Source organism: Coregonus clupeaformis, chromosome 33, assembly GCF_020615455.1.
Source record: "Coregonus clupeaformis isolate EN_2021a chromosome 33, ASM2061545v1, whole genome shotgun sequence".
Lineage (NCBI taxonomy): Eukaryota > Metazoa > Chordata > Actinopteri > Salmoniformes > Salmonidae > Coregonus > Coregonus clupeaformis.
Genome location: NC_059224.1, coordinates 24,696,411 through 24,723,538, shown reverse-complemented (window position 1 = coordinate 24,723,538; position 27,128 = coordinate 24,696,411). Strand labels below are relative to the sequence as shown.

The window sequence follows — 27,128 nt, the reverse complement described above, 5'->3', positions numbered from 1 at the left end:
TTTGGCTCTAGAGGTTCCAGCGGAATAATAATAAGTATGAACAGTTTCTAAAATTATGATTTGCTTTCAGCAACCACAATTAATAGCCTACTGTAGGCTACTACATAAATAAATGCGCATGGATTTACAGGCCATCCAAAAGCGCGTGGTAAAGACATGTAGCCTAGTTTAACCTGATCAGTCTGGATGGGATGAGAAGGCATAGTCTATTGGCCTACGTGCAGTAAATATCCGTAATAATAACACATGTGCAACATTTAAAATCATATCGGCATCTCCAAATTTGCTGTTAGCCTACACTACAATATTAATGTATTATAAAGAAAACAAAAAGACGTGACATCACATAAAGGTGACCAATGTCCCTCAATGAATTATTTTTTAAATTATATTTTCAATATTCAATGCTATTTTCACAGGAATCCTCAACAAATATTCGTTGGACATCGCTTGATAATATTTATTTGGGATAGACATAGCTATATTCCTGCATTTGGTCTACATTACAGCAGGTGCACCACCTGAAAAAGCAGCGTTTGATATTCGCCTCTGGTGGTGTTGCGTCAACAACTTACCGAGTGCTTGGAGGCGGCGCTGGTCCACGGTCGGCGACTCTCCGTCACAGACAGAAATGCCATAACAGCAGCATCGATATCCCCACCCGAAGTGCATGTTATTCACCTGGACCCACGTAACGACAACGATTTGAAGCCACATTTGACCACAGACTGTCAAAGGATTGCGTCAAGGCTGTTGCTGTCTATTTGGTGGTGACATCGTTTGTTGCTTTCTGGTGGGGAGCAGCATCTGGAAAATTGTAGGTAGGTCGCATGACTGGGCGAGGATTTCTATAGTAGAAAATGACGTTGGTTTATGATGCCAGTAGCCTAGGCCTATCTTGTTTGGTGTGGTCGGCGCCTATATATTTGGGGTTAAAAGGAGAAAGATCTAGCTCGTCCGTGCTTCAATGAATGGGCCAGCAGCCTGCTACAGCCTGTAGTATTGGCTCTAAACACGCATTTTTAATGTTACATTGTATCCAAGCATTCTGTCCATGGCATTTCCGACAGTGGCGCCCTATATAGGATGCTAAAAAGGATGTTTCAATTGTATCAATACATTGTATCGTAGTAGCCTATGTGATATAGCAATAGGGCATATAAGGCAGACATATCATCATCATTATCATCCAGTCGTCTCGGCTTATCCCTAATGCCTAATAGCTGCGCTATCTGATCGGGTTATTTCTCAATTTTCACTGTCATTCGTATTGGAGAAACGGGTCGCCTCAAGGACACATTTAGGCTGAGTTTGAATGTAACGTGGACGGTGATTCAATTAGCCTGTATGTTTCAAATAGGGCCTACAGACAAAAGTATTGAATCACGTGCACCATATAGGCTATTGACACTGGCCTGTAATGGAATGTGGAAATTGATGGGATTCCTATTCTCAGTATGAATAATGAATAAAATGGGTTTATGAATAATTAAATATGAAATATAATATATTTACAAATATTTTTAATTGTTTCGATTTGAGATATGCCTAACATGTGCTTTTTCTAGTCAGTAGGATAAGGCTTATAAGATACTAAAAATAGCTTACTTATCACCATATATGCCTACATTGTTATTTAGTATATATACAGTATAAATGGTTTTGGGTGTCTTTAGGGCCTACTTAGCAGCAATATCACTTCCTCTGCTGTTCAGTGTAACCTAGAGCTATTGTAGTGAGTACTCTAGTGAGGGACACACTATTGTGCATGTGAAACCATTATGAAATGTGATATTGCACAAAACTGTGGTCTTAAGAAATAAACTCACAGTGCTGGAGGGATAAGACAGAGAAAAAACTATGAAATCTACTTTATAGCTACAATAAAGACCTATATGTCCTCTCCATCTCCTTCTCTCCATTTATTTTTAATGTGAGCATCATTTTTTTGTTTTGGTGTCAGAGCAACACCACATTTGTTCATTGCACTGCACTGGCTTCCTGTTAAGGCAAGGGCTGATTTCAAGGTTTTACTGTTAACCTATAAAGCGTTACATGGGCTTGCTCCTACCTATCTTTCCGAGTTGGTCCTGCCGTACATACCAATACGTACGCTACGGTCACAAGACGCAGGCCTCCTAATTGTCCCTAGAATTTCTAAGCAAACAGCGGGAGGCAGGGCTTTCTCCTATAGATCTCCATTTTTATGGAACAGTCTGCCTACCCATGTGAGAGACGCAGACTCGGTCTCAACCTTTAAGTCTTTACTGAAGACTTATCTCTTCAGTAGGTCATATGATTGAGTGTAGTCTGGCCCAGGAGTGTGAAGGTGAACGGAAAGGCTCTGGAGCAACGAACAGCCCTTGCTGTCTCTGCCGGGCCGGTTCCCCTCTCCACTGGGGTTCTCTGCCTCTAACCCTGTTGCAGGGGCTGAGTCACTGGCTTGCTGGTGCTCTTTCATGCCGTCCCTGGGAGGGGTGCGTCACTTGAGTGGGTTGAGTTACTGACGTGATCTTCCTGTCTGGGTTGGCGCCCCCCTTGGTTTGTGCTGTGGTGGAGACCTCTGTGGGCTATACTCGGCCTTGTCTCAGGATTGTAAGTTGGTGGTTGAGGATATCCCTCTAGTGGTGCGGGGGCTGTGCTTTGGCGGAGTGGGTGGGGTTATATCCTTCCTGTTTGGCCCTGTCCGGGGTTTCTTCGGATGGGGCCACAGTGTCTCCGGACCGCTCCTGTCTCAGCCTCCAGTATTTATGCTGCAGTAGTTTATGTGTCGGGGGGCTGGGGTTAGTTGGTTATACCTGGAGTACTTCTCCTGTCTTATCCAGTGTCCTGTGTGAATTTAAGTATGCTCTCTCTAATTCTCTCGTTCTCTCTTTCTCTCTGAGAACCTGAGCCCTAGGACCATACGTCAGGACTACCGGGCATGATGACACCTTGCTGTCCCCAGTCCGCCTGGCCTTGCTGCTATTCCAGTTTCAACTGTTCTGCCTGCGGTTACGAAACCCCTACCTGTCCCAGACCTGCTGTTTTCAACTCTTAATGATCGGCTATGAAAAGCCAACTGAGAGACCTGAGCACCTAGGACCATACGTCGGGACTACCGGCCGTGGTGACTCCTTGCTGTCCCCAGTCCGCCTGGCCTTGCTGCTATTCCAGTTTCAACTGTTCTGCCTGCGGTTATGGAACCCCTACCTGTCCCAGACCTGCTGTTTTCAACTCTTAATGATCGGCTATGAAAAGCCAACTGAGATTTATTCCTGATTATTATTTGACCATGCTTGTCACTTATGAACATTTTTGAACATCTTGGCATGGTTCTGTTATAATCTTCACCCGGCACAGCCAGAAGAGGACTGGCCACCCCTCATAGCCTGGTTCCTCTCTAGGTTTCTTCCTAGGTTTTCGCCTTTCTAGGGAGTTTTTCCTAGCCACCGTGCTTCTACACCTGCATTACTAGCTGTTTGGGGTTTTAGGCTGGGTTTCTGTACAGCACTTCGAGATATTAGCTGATGTAAGAAGGGCTATATAAAATAAAATTGATTGATTGATTGATTGCCGGACGTAGGCTCTCGTTAAGCTTACAAGGCATCTGATGCTGTTTGCTGCTACCAAAGCCCCCTATATGCCACAGTGATATGGCTGTGTGGTATTGCTATATCCTGCTAGCAGTATCCCCCTGTGGTTAACACCCCTGATCTAACACACCTGATTCAGCTAATCAAGGTCCTGATGAGCAGCTGATGAGTAGAATCAGGTGTGTTAGAACAGGGCTGGATCAAAAGCCTGAACATCCAGTTCTCCACATGTAGCATCTTGGCCCCTCTCAGTTTCACATCCCTTGGCACAAGTACCAAAGCGCCCTGTGTCATAGCAGAGCTGACTTCTACCCAGGGGGCAGTGGGCTTACCTTCACCACAGCCCTAGCTACAGTACCGTTTCCTGTTAGTGACATTGAACCAGTGCAAAGGGCACACAGATAGTAGTTACTGATCATGCTCACTGAATTATTCATTATGGTGTCATTTAAAAATAGGCTTACAGTCTTGTTTCCACCCAAGCATGTCTGCCATTGATTTTTCAATGATACCAATACCACCACCCTTTCTCATGTCATTTCATGTGAATCAGCATCCTGCACAACATGTTGGGAACGTTTCGTGAGCCAGTGAAGTAAAATAACAGGTCAATCAATTGAAATCAGCAATTGATTGTTTGTTGGTTGAGTGGATGAAGTGCTCTGAAATGCTCTAGCCATCATTGAACTGTATTTGCTGATGTAGCGGTATCTACAAGGCTTGGCAGTGTGCAGCACTGTGTGTGTTACAACCAAAACAATGGAACAATAAACGTAAACAAACAATATGTGCCACAAAATGTTTATGTAATGGAGAGATCAGTCCAATGTATGCCTTTTATGATGGCAAAAAGTTGAAACATATTTTAATGGACAATTGGTCAGTATGACCGATGGTTATGGCCACCTCCCTGAATGTATACCATACTGTACATTGTATGTGTCCCCTGTGTGTCCCAGGATGCAAAGGGCTTTCCTAGGGGGCCTGTGAAGATGAGCGTGACATCATGGTTCCTAGTCAGCAGCTCTGGCACCCGCCACCGCCTCCCAAGGGAGATGATCTTCGTGGGCCGGGAGGACTGTGAACTCATGCTGCAGGTAGGTGATGTGACCCTGGCCCCAACCTGAAGACCTCCTTAAACGCTTGATGTTTATGTTACTCTCTAATCAAATGCATAACTTTATCCTCCGGCACAGATAACTAGAGAGAGCATTGTCTGCTGGTGTTGTATACTCTGTAGTCCTTTCCTTCATGAGGAAGAGGAGAGCTCTGTTTGTAAAACATGGTGACTACTAAGACCATTCAGAGATGATGTCTGTGGCTGAAGTAGAGCACGGCAGTAGATAAAGCTTCTAGTAGTTGTGCCCATCGGACAGTGAGTAGTCCACCCAGTCAGACAACCCTCTTCAGCCCTCCTCAGCCACTGTCTCTTTCCTCTGTGTAGCATGAAAGACAACAAATTGCTCAAAAGTCAGAAGATGTCTTTAGCTATCCTCCCTCAGAATGCATGCTCAGTTATTATCCCATCATGTCAAAGTTTGCTTTCTGGAGGAAAAACAATATTTGACTTGTGCGTGTGTTTGTACAGTGCAGTAGCATAGACCAGTGTTTCTTTATCCATTTCATTTTCAGCCTATGTTTTATCATAATTATTTATGAAAAGATCTGTCAGCAGTATTTTGTGGAGGGGGCACACTGATGTTAAATTCTCCAAATTCACCAACCATCCTCACATACAGTGCCTTCAGAAAGTATTCATACCCCTTGATTTATTCAACATTTTGTTTTGTTACAGCCTGAATTCAAAATGGTTTACATTTATTTTTTCTCACCCATCTACACACAATATCACATAATGACAAAGTGAAAACATGTTTTTAGAAATTTTAGCAAATGTATTGAAAATGAAATACAGAAATATCTCATTTACATACACTACCGGTCAAAAGTTTTAGAACACCTACTCATTCAAGGTTTTTCTTTATTTTTACTATTTTGTACATTGTAGAATAATAGTGAATATATATCAAAACTATGAGATAACAAATATGGAATCATGTATTAACCAAAAAAGTGTTACACAAATCAAAATATATTTGAGATTCTTCAAATAGCCACCCTTTACCTTGATGACACTTTACCTTTGCACACTCTTGGCATTCTCTCAACCAGCTTCATGAGGTAGTCACCAGGAATGCATTTCAATTAACAGGTGTGCCTTCTTAAAAGTTAATTTGTGGAATTTCTTTCCTTAATGCGTTTGAGCCAATCAGTTGTGTTGTGACAAGGTAGGGGGGTATACAGAAGATAGCCCTATTTGGAAAAAGACCAAGTCCATATTATGGCAAGAACAGCTCAAATAAGCAGAGAGAAAAGACAGTCCAACATTACTTTAAGACGTGAAGGTCAGTCAATACGGAACATTTCAAGAACTTTGAAAGTTTCTTCATGCGCAGTCGCAAAAACCATCAAGCGCTATGATGAAACTGGCTCTCATGAGGACCGCCACAGGAATGGAAGACCTAGAGTTACCTCTGCTGCAGAGGATAAGTTCATTAGAGTTACCAGCCTCAGAAATTGCAGCCCAAATAAATGCTTCACAGAGTTCAATTAACAGACACATCTCAACATCAACTGTTCAGAGGAGACTGTGTGAATCAGGCCTTCATGGTCAAATTGCTGCAAAGAAACCACTACTAAAGGACACCAATAAGAAGAAGAGACTTGCTTGGGCCAAGAAACACGAGCAATGGACATTAGACAGGTGGAAATTTGTCCTTTGGTCTGGAGTCCAAATTTGAGATTTTTGGTTCCAACAGCCGTGTCTTTGTGAGACGCGGTTTAGGTGAACGGATGATCGCCGCATGTGTATTTCCCACCGTAAAGCATGGAGGAGGAGGTGTGATGATGTGGGGGTGCTTTGCTGGTGACACTGTCTGTGATTTATTTAGAATTCAAGGCACACTTAACCAGCATGGCTACCACAGCATTCTGCAGCGATACGCCATCCCATCTGGTTTGGGCTTAGTGGGACTATCATTTGTTTTTCAATAGGGCAATGACCCAACACACCTCCAGGCTGTGTAACGGTTATTTTACCAAGAAGGAGAGTGATGGAGTGCTGCATCAGATGACCTGGCCTCCACAATCCCCCAACCTCAACCAAATTGAGATGGTTTGGGATGAGTCGGACCACAGAGTGAAGGAAAAGCAGTCAACAAGTGCTCAGCATATGTGGGAACTCCTTCAAGACTGTTGGAAATGCATGCCAGGTGAAGCTGGTTGAGAGAATGCCAAGAGTGTGCAAAGCTGTCATCAAGGCAAAGGGTGGCTATTTGAAGAATCTCAAATATAAAATATAGTTTGATTTGTTTAACACTTTTTTGGTTACTACATGATTACATCTGTGTTATTTCATAGTTTTGATGTCTTCACTATTATTCTACAATGTGGAAAATAGTAAAAATTAAGAAAAACCCTTGAATGAGTAGGTGTTCTAAAACATTTGACCGGTAGTGTACATATTTTCACCCCTGAGTCAATACTTTGTAGAAACAACTTTGGCAGCGATTACAGCTGTGAGTCTTTCTGGGTAAGTTTCTAAGAGCTTTCCACACCTGGATTGTGCAACATTTGCCCATTTTATTATTTTCAAAATTCTTCAAGTTCTGTCAAATTGGTTGTTGATCATTGCTAGACAACAATTTTTAGGTCTTGCCATAGTTTGTCAAGTAGATTTAAGTCAAAACTGTAACTCGGCCACTCAGGAACATTCACTGTATTCTTCTTAAGCATTTCCAGTGTAGATTTGGCGTTGTGTTTTAGGTTATTGTCCTGCTGAAAGGTAAATTAACCTCCCAGTGATGATTCCTCTAGGATTTTGCCTGTGCTTAGCTCCATTCCATTTCTTTTTTATCCTGAAAATCTCCCCAGTCCTTAACGATTACAAGCATACCCGTAACATGATGCAGCCACCACTATGCTTGAAAATAGGAAGAGTGGTACTCAGTAATGTGTTGTATTGGATTTCCCCCAAACATAACACTTTGTATTCAGGACAAAAAGCTAATTTATTTGCCACATTTGTTTCTGTATTACTTTAGATGCATGTTTTGGAATATTTGTATTCTGTACAGGCTTCCTTCTTTTCACTCTGTCAATTAGGTTGGTATTGTGGAGTAACTACAATGATAGTTTTCTCCTATCACAGCCATTAAACTCTGTAACTGTTTTAAAGTCACCATTGGCCTCATGGTGAAATCCCTGAGTGGTTTCCTTCCTCTCCGGCAACTGAGTTAGGATGGACGCCTGTATCTTTGTAGTGACTGGGTTTATTGATACAGCATCCAAAGTGTAGTTAATAACTTCACCATGCTCAAATGTCTGCTTTTTTATTTTTTTAATCTACCAATAGGTGCCCTTCTTTGCGAGGCATTGGAAAACCTCCCTGGTCTTTCTGGTTGAATCTGTGTTTGAAATGTACTGCTCGACTGAGGGACCTTACAGATAATTGTATGTGTGGGTCCATGCAACTTATTATGTGACTTGTTAAAGCTGCAAAATGCAGAAATCGCTCTGCCATTTCCTGGTTGCTAAAATTCGAATAGTTTGCCTAATTTCAGTTTAAGTGACAAAATAACCAATAGAGAATAGAGTGTAGAGAATCATTGTACCATCTAAACCGCTGTGAAATATCCTTTCAATAATCTAAAATATTTTATTTTCAGCTGTTTGAAGCTGGTGTACAAAACCGAAAGCAAAAGAGCAAAAACAAAACGTAAGAATGGGAAGCATAGAAATAGCACATATAGAACAGATCTACCGCTTCTTAGACTTGCTTTCGATGAGAACGACAGATTTCTATGTGAATTTGGTCGGTTCGCCCAAAAAGTTACATATTGCAGCTTTACGCAAATTGTTACTAATTTAAAAAAAATTGCCATAACAAAGGGGTTGCATACCTATTGACTCAAGACATTTCAGCTTTTCATTTTAATAAATTTAAAAACATAATTCCACTTTGACTTTATGGGGTATTGTGTGTAGGCCAGTGATAAAACAAAATCTCTATTTAATCCATTTTAAATTCAGGCTGTAACACAACAAAATGTTGAAAAAGTCAAGGGGTGTGAATACTTTCTGAAGGCACTGTACTTCGTGCCTCCTCTAAAATAATTGGTGCATGACGCCCCCTGGGCTGACTGTTTGTGGTATGGTAAAATATGTTTTTAGAACAATCTGATTGGCTACCATACAGTAGGAAGGGGCAGCATGAAGGGGAAATGGACATCAAGCATCACAGAAATCAGGAAGCAGACGCCTCTCAACAAAGGACTCTTATGTTGGGATGTTTAATGAGATGGTGTACTGTATGTCGAAATTGGTTGTTGTCCGGTTAGGGCTAGCGCTCTGTCTGTCGGCTGGAGATCACTACCTTATTGATATGTGGGTGGAACAGCAACAATGTGATTTACATACAGCTATTTATAGCCACATTGATGTCCCATTTCACTGCATAGCTCAGACAACTGTACTGTTAAAGAGACAACTGGACTTTGAAATAGATGCTTTTCTCGTTGGCTTTTCTATTATTTGTGTCAGGCTTTTGTCAGTCAAAGCCTCAGCCCTGGATATTCCAAAATTCAACCCCTAGATTTCGATACAAAAGATACACTTTGATTTGCTACTAGAGGAAGACACCTTCAGAAAGATTAACCAGTCGTCCAGTTGTCAACAAAAGTATTGAACCAGAACTGTAGTGAAAAAGAGGCCATTAAAGCACAGTATATATAGTCCCTGGCAGTTGCTGTGGCACCAGTTTGGAGATCCTGACGATGCAGAGCTGTCAGCCCTGCAGCTTCCTCTGATCTGGCCAGCCGTTACCTATAGCAACAGCTGAGGTGGACTTTTTCCTCACCCGGCGAATGGCGGGCCTGTTGCTATCCCAGAACAACATTGTGTTATAGGACTAATGCTTCCTCACCTGCTCTTTGTATCTAAACCCAGTTTGTATTGTGAAAAAGTGTTGCCGTCCATGTCTTTCTCCATACCTGCACTTAAAGTCTCCTGATCCTCCTGGACCCCTATGTAGGTGAGAAAGGCCTTCTCTTCCCCATGTTGTGTGTAATTTACACCCCCTCAGTATTGTTGGCCACAGATAACAGGCCTTTGTCCTACCTACCGAGCCACAGCAGTGTCTGTGACTCTGAGGCCAGCACTATTCATCACCCCCCTTTTTGTTTAGAGGTGAAAGCTACCTCATACATCTGGCAACAATAATGGTATTGTGTAGCTCAAAACACTGTTTTGAATATATGACACACTGGTGCAGCTACACCATTTTATTTAACTGGATTATTTGTCATAATTTAGATACAATGTGTGTACCAAGGTACTGTTTTAAGAGACTACTATTGTGGCCCCTAGCCATTTTAGTGCCATTACTGCCATATAGTATTTAGTTCAGTCTTATGGGGCCCCCATCTGAGGTGGGTCATGACTACCATCCTTTGTCTATTGTATCAGGCTTCAGTGTCACTAAGTATTTTATCACTATGTGTTTAACAGCAACTAGCCCAGCAACTTGGCTAGGCAGAATGCTTCAGGTCACTGTCCGAAGCACTCTGGATACTTGTCTGGATGATGACTCCTGTCATGAGGTGGTTGAGTTTGTCTCTCTGACCCATTTCACTTCCTGGATGAGACTCCATTGGAGCATTTCCATTTTCCTTCCACTGTCTAGGCTTATCACCTATCATAGTAGGGATATCTTTTTCAACTGACATGGCCCACTGTTTAGTATTGTACTCATGAACATGGTTTGTGGGTGGGAAATGTATTGAGAAACACTGCTCTTTATGAGTGACCATCAAGACGAAACTTTCCATTGCATTAGTGCACACTGCACAGCCAGGCACCTCCTAGGGTCTGACCTTTGTTGTTCACATTCAGTTGGCGTGTGAGTCTGTATAATGGAGGGATGGAGGGAGGGATAAATAAAGACATGAATGTCAACAGCAAGTCCTGTGATGAGAGAGACCGTTGTATGGCTGGCCCTGTTTGAAGTGTCATGCTGGAGTAGGTAAATAGGAGAGAGAGAGATCAGTCGCTGGTAATCACCGGTTTTCATAATGAGGACATTCAAGGCATTTGTATTAGGCACAATAGTTAGTAGGAGGATGTGAATGTAGAGTATATTTTGCTCATCATTCATACAATTCACCAAATACCATGAGATACCATTCATTATCGAAATCAAATCAACGTTTATTTGTTGCGTACACAGATGAGCAGATGTTAAAGCAGGTGCAGCGAAATGCTTATGCGTCTAACAGTACAATACTGATACCCAAAAATATATATACCCAAAAATATATTAAGAAATATCAGAACGAGCAATATCGAAACGAGCAATGTCTAGTGAGTCATCCTCCGGTTCACTTGCCTCTATAGAGGCCTGTTGGCATGTATCTCTCAGATTATTGAGACAAAGACACAGAACATGACAAGGCTTTTAGATAGTACGGTATAATTGAATTATTTATCTTTAAATGGGGATATGGTTGTGAGAGTACTCTAACTCTGCGTAGTCAAGTCCCACAAACAAAATAAAACACGTGTGGTGAAATGGATGGCACGTGGCTTAGTTTGATGAGGCGTGTTATGGTGAACTGTATTGAACATAGCTAGTATTGAATGAAGTCTTTCCCACACGTGTAGTTGAGCTACATAGCTTCTTGGGCCAAGTTTGCGCTTGGTTCTGTTCCATTGGTTCCAATAGGGACTAAATCAAGTGCAGAATAAGTATTGTACAGATGCACCTGTACCCATAAACGTCCTAGCATGAGGGTATAGAGGATCATACAAAGTATTGACATGTTGCTTACTTCATATGAGTAATGGAGATATTGCTGAGTATTAAAAATAGTCTTGCAAATTGTATCACTGCAGAATGTAAATGTGAGGAATTCCAGTCACTATATATGTAATAATGGTACTTATTCATGTAGTATTACATTATTTGAAAATAGATTATAATTGTAGGGCACAGGTGAAGTAAACCTGCTCTTTAAGTAACCATCCATGGTTCTCTCTTTTCTCTTATAGTCTCGAAGTGTGGACAAGCAGCATGCTGTCATCAACTACAACCCTGCTACAGATGAGCACCTGGTCAAAGACCTGGGCAGCCTCAATGGAGTGAGTACCCACGGGAGGGAGGGGCAGGGAAAAGTTTAAATAGAAAGTTAAACTTCCTTTGGTACAAGGACTCCCCTCTCTTACTATACACAAAGACAGAATTAGATCAAAAAGGCGCTAGATATTTCAGTATTCTATTAAGTAGTTCGAAGCCTGGCATAGTAGATAACCAGCTTAAGCAAGCACTTAATGGCACTTATCTATTTTACATATGTAAGTTAATGCTAGCTAAAAGAAGCAGGGAATTAGTGTATTATGAATGGTTAAGCTCTGTCCTATGAAGATATTTTCTGTTTTTCTATCTGCTGAAATGTAGGCTACTGTGCAGTGACAATGTAAATGCTGTGTCTTTACTTGTTATGATTACATACATACAACATGACAACTGCGGTCTAAAAGTGCTGCTGAGGCCATTTTACTGAATAGTCAAGCAAATATTTTCCTTTTAAATGGGAAAGGCCTCCAGATAGTGCTGTGAAATGGGAAATCTTTGGTTCGGAGCGGGAGGCTAGCTGTTAAATATTTCAGAGTGCCGTTTGTTTTGCTGCCGGTGCAGACTTCCCTCCGTAGTAGGCGGGCAACATGGAAACATTCCAAGTAGCTTTCACTGGACTGGATCAATCATGTCAAACTAGCCCTGCGCTACCGTTAGGCTAAGGCCTGTATTTAATTGTCTGTAACTACCTGGGGCGGCAGGTAGCCTAGTGGTTAAGAGTGTTGGGCCCGTAACAGAAAGGTTGCTGGTTTGAATACCTAAGCCAACAACGTGAAACATCTGTTGATGTGCCCTTGAGCAAGGCACTTACCCTGAATTTGCTCCAGGGGTGCTGTACCACTATGACTGACTCTGTAAAACAACCTATTTCACTGCACCTATCCGGTGTATATGACAATACAAAATATGTATACTTTTTTAGTTAAGGGCCTGTAACTTGTGCATCGTTACATCTCCAGTTGTTTTCTCTTTCTATGTGGTACAGTGGGCTTTGCCACTAGGTTTCCCTGGCCTTAACCATACAGTTACTCTTCTGTACTGGACTGAAATACCACTGACATTCTTTCTCTTGTGTTGAGTGTTGAAGGTGGATGACTGGTGCACAGTGTCTATCCCAGTACCTCATGGAGACTGTTACTTGTCTTCATTCAATATCTCCAGTTTACAGTAACCAACTATGTTGTGTTCCCCTCTAGACCTTTGTGAATGATCTGAGGATCCCAGACCAGACCTACATCACCCTCAAACTGTCTGATGTCATTCGCTTCGGATATGATATCCTTTTTCTCACTCATGTCATACATGCATAATTCTTGTGTCATGTATGCATAATAACCTATATAAATATGTGATGTGATTGGCTATTGCCTTAACCTAGTATTTACATTCCCATGTGTACATCCTAGAAAGGAGCCAACACAAAGTCCCAGAGGAGGCACTCAAGGTCAGCTTTCTATGCTAATGCTAACATCAACTATATTAAACACTAAACCCTAATCTGGACTAGCTTTTCAGACAGTTCTAGTCTACCATCAATTCACTTTACTGGATCTCTCTTTGGCAACTTGAGTGTGTTCTTTTTGTGAGTTGTGTTGTGCCTCCTGCTGTTTCAGCATGAGAAATACACCAGCCAGCTGCAGATGGGTCTGAAGGCCTCGGAGGGGAAGAGGGCTGAGCACCTGGATGACAAGTCCAAGCTAGAGAAGACAGACAGGAAATCTCTGTCTCAAGGTAAGTGTTAGCGAAGGCTTCAAACCTGTTTAATTGCTATTCCACCATATATTCCCCCAGTATATTCTTTCTCTGAACAAAGCTCATCGCCTGTTGGGGTAGGGTGGGGGGTCTAGATACATGTAGTAATCATATTGATAGACCTGTTTGGATAGCTAAATGCTTTGATTTAAGCTTTGAGCTCATAACAACTCTGGGAATTGGGACATCATGGTACGTTAAACATGACATCGCTTGCTTTCTCTTCATTTATGTCACTGCTTAATGACACAACTGTTTTAACTTGGCAGAATATCCTAGATTGAATAGGTTTGATCATTCTGATTATAAATTGTGACTCACTAATACCTGGAATGGTATGGTGTGTGAGGATGAGGAGTATTTTAGCTTTGCTCTGTTCCTCTAAAGAAAAGGAAAACGTCCCTGTCCTTCGACTATGATGTTAGCATCAGCTCAACCTCTTTCAGTCAGAACATGTTCCCCCTCCCCCTCTTTGTCATCCCTCACTCTCCCTCCATCCCTCTCTCTGCCACCCTCTCCCTCTCTGGCGGCTGCATTTGGTCACATCCTGTCTCCATGGTGACGGCTGCAGCACCCATAGTCACAGTTCAGCTCAGCTCAGCACCGATGGCCTGCTTGATTTTTGCTCTATGTTATTCACACTGCCATACCCCTGTCAAGCTCTCTGCCAGAGGGTTCATATAATCCAAGAAGCCATAAACGGGTCATGATCAACTATCTATCAACTAACAGATGCTGATTCAACAGCTATATCGGAATAGGCTGCGTTGTGCCCTCTCCTGCTAATGTGTTGTACCTGAAAAACCTTTTGTGTGCCCTGCGAGGCTGTGATGACAAATATAAGTCAGTGGAATACAGCTGAATCCACACTGAAATCAACACAGTTAATCTCCTCATTTACTGCAGCCTCTGTGCTCAAATAAAACCCTGAATGAACACTGCCTAAAGGACTTCCACTGGATGTGTTGGACACACTGGATGAAATACTGTGTCATAAATAACATGCCTTATGTGTGTCTGATGTTAGCACTTGTCTTGATTAGCATCAAGACGTATGAAAAGAAACCCTGAGTGGAAACATGGGTTGAATGATGTAATAGGGTATGTGAAATAAATGTCATCTGATACTGAAGAAGAAGAACTGATCCATAGGGTTCGATATCTAACATACTTTATCTTCATTTGGGGTTGCTGCCAGTGCCCCCATAGTATCTACCTTAGAGATGGATTTGATGTATTCTAGTGGGGTAGCGATAAACCTTGAATATTCTTCCTCTAAACTCCCAGTGGACCAATAGTAGTAGATGGATGACTGCTGCAGTTCAGAAAGATTACTCCTCTCTCATTTGGCTGTGTGTGCGTGCGTGTGTGTTTGTGTGTTTCCGTGCATGTTCACAGAGGCGCCAACCTCCCGACCCACACCATTGTATGGCCAGCCCTCGTGGTGGGGGGAGGAGGATGCGGCCAGCAAAGGACAGCACAGTGAGGGACATAGGCCAGAGGAGGGTCACCCAGGTCGGTCCCACGTTACTAGTGGTCCTTTCTCTCAAATACTCTGAATACTCTGAAACTTTAGAGAATAGAGATGAACAAAAAATGGTTTGTGGTTGTCCTTTAATTTGCTTGTTGGTGCTTAATTGGTGCTTTGACATCTATCCATTTGCAGAGATTCCAAAGGAAGGTTCAGCCTTAGATCCAGAGGTGAATGGCTCCCTGTTAGAGTACAGAGACAATCAGGGCAAGTCCATCTTCCCCTACCACCGGGAGCCTAGCTACTTTGAGATCCCTACCAAGGAGTTCCAGCTGCATCCCAAGTCCCTGGGGGCAGAGCTCCATGAGATCCCCACCAAGGACACAGACACGCCCTCTGCCCAAGCCCCTCCCACCCCCACCACACCCAGTCCCCCTGTGGTGCAGAGCCACGCCTCCTTCACCATAGAGTTTGATGACTGCACGCCAGGCAAGATCAAGATCAAGGACCACGTGACCAAGTTCTCCTCGCGCCAGAGGAAGCAGCAGCAGCAGGCGTCCGGGAAAACTCTGGCCACCACACCCACTGAGGTGATGTCAGCCGAGTGCAAGGTGGTAGATTGGTTGGTGCACAGCGATGTCAGAATGATGAGGAGACGTCCCACGTGTGAGGATGTTTACAGTGTCAAGAGTGACCAGGCCGTCAACATCAAGAGCCTCAAAGGTCAGTGTGGTACTTTTAGAGAAATATTTTATAGAAATCAGTAAGGTCTGTAAGGCGTTGTTTATGTGTTTCCTGTCCCTCATTTGCGGTTTGAATGTATCTGTTTCTAGGGCACCACCATGACGATGGGACCCAGAGTGATTCTGAGGACCCGGTCTTAGGGAAAGGGAAGCGAAGCAAGTCACACCACCGGGTCCAGTCGCAACATTCGATCCAGTCAAAACTTTCCCTGTCCGAGCTGTCAGAACCATCACAACAGACAGTGCTGTCATACCAATTAGTCAAGTCACAACAGACACAGCAGACAGTCCAGTCGCACCAATTGATCCAGTCAGAGCACTCAGTTATGTCAGTCCAGTCACACCAGACAGTCACATCAGTTCCGTCGCAGCAATCAGTTCCGTCACAAAGGTTACTCCAGCCTCAGTCTCAGTTTTCTCCGCCCAAACTGACCCCAGTTTCTCCTGTGGCCCCTGAGAGGCCCCTGTCTCAAAGCCCGCCTGAGGCTCGCTCCCCCACCATGGGCCCCTCTAAGCCCGGCCCCCAGGAGCCCCTCACCCAGCAAGCCTTCATCATAGAGTTCTTCGACGACAACCCGCGCAAGAAACGCTCGCAGTCCTTCACAGCCAATCCTGCCCACGCAGACTCTTACTCCGCCCTCAAGGCCAAGCTGGAGCGGAGGAAGGGGGGGGAGAGGCCAAACTCCATGCACGGCCACATCCCTCCCACCCAGCAGGTGACTGTTCCTCTGAAGGGCCAGGGCCACGGTGGGTCCCAGAGGTCTAGCGCCCTGAAGAGGGAGAAGACAGAGGAGCCCCTGAGTGGAGGCAGTGCCTCCTCTTCCTCCGGTTCTGGGCCTTCCTCTCGCGCCTCATCTGGCATCACCATCAAGCCCTTTGGCAGTGTGGGGAAGAAGTCCAAGATGGCCCAGGAGTTTGCAGCAGAGTTCCTGATGAAGGATGCAGGCCACAGAGCCTTGTCTCCCACCAGGGATAAGACGTCTCCTCCTCCCATGTCCGCTCCCCCGGTGATGTTGATGTCACCCTCACGCACCTGCATTCCGTCCCCCTTAGACCCCCCTTCCTCTGTCTCCTATCCCTCCTCCCCCTTGCAACCCACTGCACCACGTTCCTACTCTCCAACTCCTGCCCCTCATTCCCCAGTCCTAGCCCTCTCCCCCCCCCCCTCCCGCAGCCCTGTCCAGACTGCCTCCCCAGTCCACTCACCCATCCACTCCATGCCCCCTCTGATGCCCCTGGGTCTGGGGGTGCGTGGGGTGGACCCTAAAGCCTCCAGGGTGGTGAGGAACGAGGAAGAGGACAGTCTGAGTGATGCCGGCACCTACACCATCGAGTCCCAGGACAAAGAGGTGGAGGAGGCACGCAACATGATCGACCAGGTGAGATTGTAGTAGTCAGTGGTTACTCATTCTTCATTTTTAAAGTCTCTGCCACCACCATTTCTTTTTGGGGGTGATGGTGGACCTTTTCACATGCATGTAATTATTTTACGGTAGCTTTTCAACTGTTTGGATTCTGACGTTAAATGCTACGATTCTAACAAGTGGTATAATTCTATAATAAACCATATAATGCCTTGATGACAATACCTTGAGCGACGCATGCTTTGAACTTCCTCCCCCTAACAAGTACCCCCTCCCAATCCCGCCTTCCTTCTTCCCCTTACAAAGTCCCATTGTCCAATCTCTTCTCCTACCTACTTCATGCATGCTCTGTCCCTCCCTGACAGGTGTTTGGTGTCCTCGACTCACCAGAGTACAGTGGTGCCGGAGTGTATAGACCCATCATTAATGATGGCAAGGACGAGCTGGCAATGCTCCGGCCTAGTGATGGTAGCACTGTGGATCAAATGGCAGCAGTGTCTTTGCATGGCTTTAACCCAGCCACCCTCAGTGGGGCCCCATCAGGCCCCATCCAGGTAACGTCACCGTCCTACGCTACTGGAGAAATAAGGGATCTAATATGTTTGCATGTTCCACCCCAAACCTATGCATGTTTATCATTTGTTTTTCCTTGATACTCCCTTTGGCTTCTACAGTGCTCTTTACAATGTAAGGATTGTCCTTGGAAGGAGATTTTAATGATAGTTATCCTTCAACGTTGTGCTCTGTAGAGCTGTATGCAACCCCTTATAGTTTCCTCCACTGTTTCAGGTGCAGTCTGCTAACAATGCAGCACAGGAGGAGGGGCCTAAGTGGGTTTCTCGCTGGGCCAGTCTGGCAGACAGCTATGCAGAACCGGGCTCTACTCCACCTCAAGGGGAATTTGCAGAGGGAGGTGAGATATCTGCACCCACTGACCGCTCTGCTCAGAACTTATGTGAGAAAACAGCAAAAAGCCTGAATTAAAATGATGTTTCTCTGTCCTAGATTTGGGATTTATGAGTCGGTTGATACCTAGCCACAGTGTGGATAACTCTGAGTTAGAGGGGAGCCAGAGTTGTAGGACCAGGAGGCTGCTTCCCCAGGTTCCCCCTGGAGACAGAGACAAGCCAGAGAGCCCCACCCCCAGCATCCTGATCCGCCACGAACCCCCCTACCCAGGCCACGAACCCCCCCTGGAGAGGAGTAGTGGTACGCCCCGGTATCAGGACAACACCCAGAGTCTGTGTGTCCAGGACGATGTAGACCCAGACAGCCTGAGTGACGCCAGCCGCTCTGACGATGGCTCTGTGCTGGAGAGGACCAGGAAGAGCCAGGGGAGGAAGAGTGGCGCTACCTCGCCCGGGGACACTGGACCTCAGTATAAGGGTCGAGATAAGCTGTCTCCGACTCAGTCTACCAAGTCCACCTCCTTTTACATTGGGTCTGAGGACGGCAGCTCAGGCAAGCCGGACCTGGCCCGAAGCCCTATTTTGTCTCAGGGGACTGAGAGGGGGCGAGACACCACTGCCAAAACCTCCCCCACCACTGTCCTCATCAGGCACCTGAGCAGCCACGAGCCCCGGAGGTCGGGCGTAAAGCCCAACAATTCAGCCCCCAACCTCCACTCCCAGCAGGATAAAGACTCTAAAGACCAGAGTAAAGACACCCTGGGCACCTCCTCGTTCGTCAGGCAGGAGAGTTTCACCAAGGAGCGACCCAGTGATGATGTCCAGATCAAGAGGCTCCCCCACATCTCCAGTCACCCCACCCTAAGCGACATGGAGCAGAGGAGAGAGACAGCCCAGGACCCACAGCCCTTCCTCAGGGAAGAAGCAGACGGCGTTCTCTCCTCTCTGGAGGTCACATTCCCCTCCTCAGGCTCCAGACACAGCTCTAAGAGAGGAGGCTCCTCCAGTCACATGGACGACTCTCTGTCTGGGGAATCAGATGTGGATACAGCCAGCACCGTCAGCCTGGTCAGCAACAAGAACACCCCTGTCACCACAGGCCCTAAGAAGAGGATGGCCGTCAGTGGCCTCCAGAAGGAGAGATCCTCCTCCAGTCCATCTGTCCAGGGGAAGGGCCACCGCCAGCCCACGGCCCGTGAGCGCCTGTCAGAGAAACGCCGCAACCACGCGGCTGCCAGTGATAACTCCAGCAGCAAGGCCGAGCAGGCCAAGCGCTTCCAGATGCGGCGCAGCACGGGGAACCGCGGCTCCCTGGACCTATCAGAGGGCCAGCAGGGTTCTGGCCAGCACTGGCCTGACACTGCCTCTGACCATGACACTGGCACCCGTCCCACCAGCCGTAACAAGAAGCTCATAGCTCCCCTACAGAAAGAGGTTAATGGGAAGACCCCCAAGAGTGCAGCACAGCAGGCACTGATCCGCTCCAACAGCTTGTCAGCACCACGGCCCACCCGGGCATCCATGCTGCGCAGGGCACGTCTGGGAGAGACCTCTGACAACGAGGGAACTGAGACTGACCGGGGATCCCAGAACTCAGACCACATCGGTGCCCCCAGCAAGGTGTCTGCTGATGGGAAGAAGCTCCTCTCCAGACTGGACATATTGGCCATGCCCAGGAAGCGAACAGGCTCCTTCACTACGCCTAGTGACAACGAGTCCTCCACCACGACCCCTACAACCCGGCATGGCTTCTCCAATGGGAGTGCAGAATCAACTGCGCCGATCAGGAAGACATCAGTGGGTGAAGCAGGGGCCAAGCAGGGGGCCACAAGAGGGGCCGGAGCCCCCGTGAAGCAGCTCCTCACCCGCACACGCTCCAGCGGGGCTAAATACTCCAGCACAACCAGTGAGTATTATTGTCAAAATTACCATCAAGTAACTTCTCAAATATGCATAGGAATGCCATTTTCTTGCTCAAAGCACTGCAGAGAACACAACATGATTTTTTATCCTGAACCATAAATCATGATTTAAAGGTCATATACAGTGGGGGAAAAAAGTATTTAGTCAGCCACCAATTGTGCAAGTTCTCCCACTTAAAAAGATGAGAGAGGCCTGTAATTTTCATCATAGGTACACGTCAACTATGACAGACAAATGGAGATTTTTTTTTCCAGAAAATCACATTGTAGGATTTTTTATGAATTTTTTTGCAAATTATGGTGGAAAATAAGTATTTGGTCACCTACAAACAAGCAAGATTTCTGCCTCTCACAGACCTGTAACTTCTTCTTTAAGAGGCTCCTCTGTCCTCCACTCGTTACCTGTATTAATGGCACCTGTTTGAACTTGTTATCAGTATAAAAGACACCTGTCCATAACCTCAAACAGTCACACTCCAAACTCCACTATGGCCAAGACCGAAGAGCTGTCAAAGGACACCAGAAACAAAATTGTAAACCTGCACCAGGCTGGGAAGACTGAATCTGCAATAGGTAAGCAGCTTGGTTTGAAGAAATCAACTGTGGGAGCAATTATTAGGAAATGGAAGACATACAAGACCACTGATAATCTCCCTCGATCTGGGGCTCCACGCAAGATCTCACCCCGTGTTAAAAGTTACCTTTTCCACCCTTCATAGTGAATGTGTCCTTGGTGAGATGCATGCAGGTAGGCTGTATTGTGGCTTGTCTTGTAGGAGATCAGTGTAGTCGCTACGAAGCAGTGTGATGATGCCCTCTGCTGCCTGCTGCCGTTTCCATAGAAATACAGCTCCTGGCCAAACATCATTACACATCCATTTTTTCATTTCTCCGAAATTTGATGTGCATGTAAATTATTGTTAAACAGATTTGGACCCATATTATGCATACAGTGCATTCGGAAAGTATTCAGACCCCTTGACTTTTTCCACATTTTGTTACATTACAGCCTTATTCTAAAAATGATTAAATGAAATTTTTTCCTCATCAAATCTACACACAATACCCCATAATGACAAAGCGAAAACAGGTTTTTAGAAATGTTTGCACATTTATTAAAAATTGAAAACAGAAATACCTTATTTACGTAAGTATTCAGACCCTTTGCTATGACACTTGAAATTGAGCTCTGGTGCATCCTGTTTCCATTGATCATCCTTGAGATGTTTCTACAACTTGATTGGAGTCCACCTGTGGTAAATTCAGTTGATTGGACATGATTTGGAAATGCACACACCTGTCTATATAAGGTCCCACAGTTGACAGTGTATGTCAGAAACCAAGCCATGAGGTCGAAGGAATTGTTTGTAGAGCTCCGAGACAGGATTGTGTCGAGGCACAGATCTGGGGAAGGGTACCAAAACATTTCTGCAGCATTGAAGGTCCCCAAGAACACAGTGGCCTCCATCATTCTTAAATGGAAGAAGTTTGGAACCACCAAGACTCTTCCTAGAGCTGGCCGCCCGGCCAAAATTAGCATTCGGGGGATAAGGGCCTTGGTCAGGGTGGTGACCAATAACCCGATGGTCACTCTGACAGAGCTCCAGAGTTCCTCTGTGGAGATGGGAGAACCTTCCAGAAGGACAACCATCTCTGCAGCACTCTACCAATCAGGCCTTTATGGTATAAGGAGTGGTGGAGCGCAGTGGTCTAAGGCTCTGCATCGCATCGCAGTGCTAGCTGTGCCACTAGAGATCCTGGTTCGAATCCAGGCTCTGCTGTAGCCGGCCGCAACCGGGAGACCAATGGGGCGGCGCACAATTGGCCCAGCGTCGTCCAGGGTAGGGGAGGGAATGGCAGGCAGGGAGGTAGCTCAGTTGGTAGAGCATGGCGTTTGCAACGCCAGGGTTGTGGGTTCGTTTCCCACGGGGGGCCAGTATGAAAATAATAATGTATTCACTCACTAACTGTAAGTCGCTCTGGATAAGAGCGTCTGCTAAATGACTAAAATGTAATGTAAATGTAATGTAAATGTATAGTGGCCAGACGGAAGCCACTCCTCAGTGAAAGGCACATGACAGCCCGCTTGGAGTTTGTCAAAAAGCACCTAAAGGACTCTAGACCATGAGAAACAAGATTCTCTGGTCTGATGAAAACAAAATTGAACTCTTTGGCCTGAATGCCAAGCGTCATGCTGGGGGATGTTTTTCAGTGGCAGGGACTGGGAGACTAGTCAGGATTGAGGGAAAGATGAACGGAGCAAAGTACAGAGAGATCCTTGATGAAAACCTACTCCAGAGCGCTCAGGACCTCAGACTGGGGTGAAGGTTCACCTTCCAAGAGGACAACGACGCCAAGCACACAGCCAAGTGAACACAGGAGTGGCTTCAGGACAAGTCTCTGAATGTCCTTGAGTGGCCCAGCCAGAGCCCGGACTTGAACCCAATTGAACATCTCTGGAGAGACCTGAAAATAGCTGTGCAGCGACGCTCCCCATCCAACCTGACAGAGCTTGAGAGGATCTGCAGAGAAGAATGGGAGAAACTCCCCAAATACAGGTGTGCCAAGCTTGTAGCGTCTCTAGAAGACTCGAGGCTGTAATCACTGCCAAAGGTGCTTCAACAAAGTACTGAGTAAAGGGTAAAAAAAAAAAGCTTGTCATTATGGGGTATTGTGTGTAGATTGATGAGGAAAAAAACTAATTTAATCCATTTTAGGATAGGGCTGTAACGTAACAAAATGTGGAAAAGGTCAAGGGGTCTGAATACTTTTCGAATGCACTGTAGATGTGTATTACGTACTTATGTATCAGTATCAATATTGTGGGGTAATATTTGCAATCCCAAGGGTCTGGCAATGAATAATGTTGTTAATATTAATGTGAATGACTAGTCTACTGTTCCTATCTTCCTATTTGAGGATTGATTTAGAGTGTACTATGTTTTTAGGATTATTTCTGGGAGGAATAATCCTGTAATTTAATGAAATTGGTCAAATGAACCATGCTGTTTTCTGGTAGGTTCCTGTCGAAGGCAGAAAGGTTCAGACGACACCTCCACATCTGAGGAGGAATATGAGGCCAGCTCTGGAACCCCCAAACACAAACGCTCCTCCCACACGTCTGCTGCCACACAGACCCCCCGGGCCCAGAAGGAGAAGGCTGCAGTAGCAGCAGTCGCCCGGTCCAAGTCCGGCTCACTGGAGACTGAGGAGGACGAGGTCCAGAATGAGACTGACCACTACCAGAACTGGACCACACACAGCGCCGAGATAGCAAAGTAGGGTGACATAATGGCACTAACTATGGCTTGACTGTGTATCACCTGAAACCACTTACTGAGTCTCATGATTGGCAGCTGTGGAACATGCATTCTGTACGTATGTATTTTCTATATGGTCGTGACTTGTGTTTGTGTCTTGCCAGGCTCAGTCAGGACTTGGCCAAGGACCTTGCCATCCTGGCCCGTGAGATCCATGACGTGGCGGGGGACGGGGACTCCCAGAGTTCCTCTGGAATGGGCACAAACCCCTCCCCCAGCTCTGCAACCAACACGCCCGGGCCCGCCTCCACCATCCCTATCTCTAGCCGGGAAGAGGTGCGCCCGCCCACTACCCATAATACAATTCAAACATGCCCCCTGGCCTGTACCTCACATTATTTCCATCCTGTTGTAATGTTCCAATGCATAATACAACGGCACTGCAGCCTATGGGATTTTGTTTTACCAATGTGCCACTAAATATTTTACATGAATATTCTGTACAGGCTCAGTGAAAAGTGCCTTATCATGTCTTAGATTCTCATGAGCATGTCTCTGTTCTCTACTGTACAGAGGCCATATACATCTTTGCGAGGGGTCCTCCCATCTCAGGTGCATACCTCAGATACATCAGACTCTCTCTCTCTCTCTCTCTCTCTCTCTCTCTCTCTCTCTCTCTCTCTCTCTCTCTCTCTCTCTCTCTCTCTCTCTCTCTCTCTCTCTCTCTCTCTCTCTCTCTCTCTCTCTCTCTCTCTCTCTCTCTCTCTCTCTCTCTCTCTCTCTCTCTCTCTCTCTCTCTCCTGCAACGGTTTCTATTTCTTTCTCTTCACCTCCCTGCTCCCACACTCTTCATGCTATCATCACTAATCCAAACACTGGTATTTTGTTGGATTGTTATGCTACAGATTCTTACATTTTATGACACTGGGATGTTCTATGTGTTTTTAATGACTGTTTGTAGTGACAGCTTTTCAGGACCATAAATACCTGCCTGCCACTGGCTCACTACAGACTTTCACTGCAACTCTCACTGTAACAGGCACATTTTCACGTTCCACTAACGTCATTTTGTTCCTGCTTGTATCCCAGCAAAACAAAAATGCACTGCTCACAGTTCAACTGCTCTCACCCCCGCATGTTGCCTTCGAGCATGTGATCACAAAGCACTAGTCACACTGGTTGATTTTTCTCTAGGACAGTATAACAAAGATATTCTCACTTCTTATTCTCACTGTGCCCTTGAAGTACAGTAGAAGGCCTTGAGGCACTGACTCCCTCAGTAGTCATGGTCATGTCGGTTGTTCAGAACGTGCGGACCATGCTCTGATTCTATTCTCTTTCCAGCTGGTCCAACATATCCCCGAAGCCAGCTTAAACTACCAGAAGGTTCTACTATCGCCAGGTTCTTCCGCTGTCATGGACCTGGATCCTAACATGAATGACCAAGACCCAAGCTCTAAGCCACGGTGGAACCGTGAAGAGGTCACTTTCCTGTCAACACTTGTTTCTCCTCTATTTTAGAATAGTACTTTCACTACCTATCAATGATTTGGAAACCTAGGAATATCACAACTATAACAAAGCTGGCTCATGCATAAACAAACGGGCACTCAGGCTACACAAAAGGAGCTATTGCAGTTAGTTTTGGTCTGCTGGGAATTAGACTAAAGTATATTTATGCAGGTGAAACTACTTTAGGAATACTTTGGGGGGAGGGTTTGACGTACGCCATTTTCTACTTCCAGGTGATTTTGGACAATCTGATGTTGAACCCTGTTTCTCAGCTCTCTCAGGCCATTCGGGAGAACACAGAACAGCTGGCTGAGAAAATGAAGTAAGGGAACTTGATGTACCTCCGCTCTTACCTTGTGTTTCTGTTAAATAGAAAAGAGCTAATAAATTATTTCCTCTCTGCTTGGCTCAGTTAGATTATACTATGTATTTTTTCTGTCAGGGTTTTATTCCACAACAAGACTGAGGCCTGGGAGGAGATTGAAGCGAAGATCAATGCTGAAAACGAAGTCCCCATCCTCAAAACATCAAATAAGGTACAACATTGGTAGCCAGCCATACATCTTACATTGGTAGCCATTTTGGTGTAAAACTGAGGTCATCATATATGGGAAAATGTGTAATCGTCATCATTTTAATTCTACTCTCACAGGAAATCTCCTCCATCCTGAACGAGCTGAGAAGAGTACAGAAACAACTAGAAAGTAAGAGTTACATATGGCTAATTTTTTCCTAAAATGTATTGGGAGTGAAATGTTGAATTGCTTTTCCTGAACGGCCTCATATCTGCATAACATATTCAGAACATCTAAATAAAGCTGAAAGCACATGATCCAGACAATGGAATTGAATAGAACAGTGAATGTTCCTTTGGTTCTATAGTGATCAACAGCATTGTGGAACCCGGTGGAGCTGGCAGTGGGAAACCTAAGGTGACAGCGGTGGCTGCTGCGACTTCAGCAGGACAGGCCATCAGGTCCCCCTTGCGGCAGAAGAAAGCCCCCAGTAAGCCCACTGGGCCTGGGGACAGACAGCATGGTGCCAGCCCCTCTACCAGCCCCACCACCTCCAAACCCAACACCAACGCCAACGAAAGCACCAAGAGGTCCACTCGAGGCCACAAAGGGGCAAACTTTATGGCCTGATCAGTGATCCCAGGCTTCTGTAGCATCTCCTGATGGTTGTAATGTAAAACCATCATGACACAGTATACTGTACATGCGTTTTGACTGGTAAAGGTGTAACTGAGTACCGCTGTTTAGAATTGCTTCTTCCATATTGCACAAGCTCAACTAAAAGTAGGCAAAGCTGGGTAAAATAAGGGGTAACTTGTCGCTTGCTTTAATGAGTGGATTGTGGACAAAATAATGTCCATATGCCTTGTCTACTTGTCCTCTACTATGTGCAATGTGTGGTTGCCCAGTACTGTAGGTTTGGCCTAGTCTGGGTACCAGTCTTTTCAGCTAACATAACTCTTAGCCACTCCTGTAATTTGGCAAATGACAGGACTGGCAAGGAGTGGAATGCAATAGCTGAACAGAGACAGCAACCAGGCTAGGTTTGGCCAGATGACCAAGATAAGACAGGCTACATCCTTGCCCCTTGTTTGTTACCATAGTGATGATAATCATAATAAAAACACTACTAGGTGTCCATGAGAACATGTGCTGGATTGCTTCAATATTATGGCAGAATTAGAGAGGACATTAGTGGTGTTATGTGCTTGTCTTGTAAAATATGATTAATTAAATTCCTGAGCGACTGGGACATTTTACTGCTTGGCAAAAAGCTACTGCTGAATGAACTGACCACCACTCTCCCTTTTTTTCAAATTGATTGTCTGATATTATGAAAATACTTAAGATTAGTTTATATGAATGTTGTGTGTACAGAATGTTAGTATAGGGTATCATAGAATGTTCAAGATCCCAAATAAATACGGTATACAATAAACAGCATCAGAAGGATGGGAAAAACATACTTGTCAAAACATTTTCATATGCTGCCATTTTGAATTAATTAATTTGTTAAGTTTGGTCAAACAACTATCTGAGGTATTATTTAAGTCATCCATTTTGTCATTCTCTACCAAGCTTTGGATGACACTATCAATGATGAAGCTTCATGGTTGTGATTTCATGTTATTGGCAGTGGCACTATATTTATGTCAGAGTAGTTGATAGTATGGTACTGATGTAGCTTGTTTATCTGGTGTGTCTGAAGGAGAGAACGCTTGAGGATTCAAGAGTGAAGGGATGAGTTAACCTAGATGCTTCAAATGAGAAAATTGCCCCAATTTGACTGTATTGTAGTGTGCTAGCTTTGTAACGGTAGAATGGAGCAGTTCTTTATTGTCCCCTGTGTGTGTCTGTGTCACATGAGGTTGGTGGCACCTTAATTGGGGAGGACGGGCTCGTGGTAATGGCTGGA

General features: G+C 45.2%; 1 protein-coding gene across 2 annotated transcripts; it reads left to right on the top strand.

Annotated features, from left to right (window-relative positions):
- Positions 1–586: 586 nt before the first annotated feature.
- On the top strand, positions 587–27,128 carry LOC121548847 (centrosomal protein of 170 kDa protein B-like). Of its 2 annotated transcripts, XM_041860467.2 has the most exons (20): positions 587–821; positions 4,535–4,672; positions 11,682–11,771; positions 12,963–13,041; positions 13,152–13,210; positions 13,380–13,497; positions 14,917–15,033; positions 15,185–15,712; positions 15,823–17,111; positions 17,462–17,650; positions 17,886–18,009; positions 18,102–19,910; positions 22,946–23,204; positions 23,351–23,522; positions 23,760–23,798; positions 24,531–24,668; positions 24,932–25,020; positions 25,141–25,234; positions 25,351–25,402; positions 25,581–27,128. In XM_041860467.2, the coding sequence occupies exons 2-20, from the start codon at positions 4,568–4,570 to the stop codon at positions 25,841–25,843; spliced, it is 5,613 nt and encodes a 1,870-aa protein (XP_041716401.2). In that variant the 5' UTR covers positions 587–821; positions 4,535–4,567; the 3' UTR covers positions 25,844–27,128. The 2 variants fall into 2 exon arrangements, with proteins under 2 accessions (XP_041716401.2, XP_045066163.1); XM_045210228.1 differs by lacking the exon at positions 23,760–23,798.

Excerpts from the sequence above, each read along its gene's own strand:
- LOC121548847 (XM_041860467.2), top strand. The coding sequence starts at position 4,568 with ATGAGCGTGACATCATGGTTCCTAGTCAGCAGCTCTGGCACCCGCCAC. Across the intron at positions 13,498-14,916 it reads CAGGAAATCTCTGTCTCAAG|AGGCGCCAACCTCCCGACCC; the intron begins GTAAGTGTTAGC and ends GCATGTTCACAG. Across the intron at positions 24,669-24,931 it reads CACGGTGGAACCGTGAAGAG|GTGATTTTGGACAATCTGAT; the intron begins GTCACTTTCCTG and ends TTCTACTTCCAG.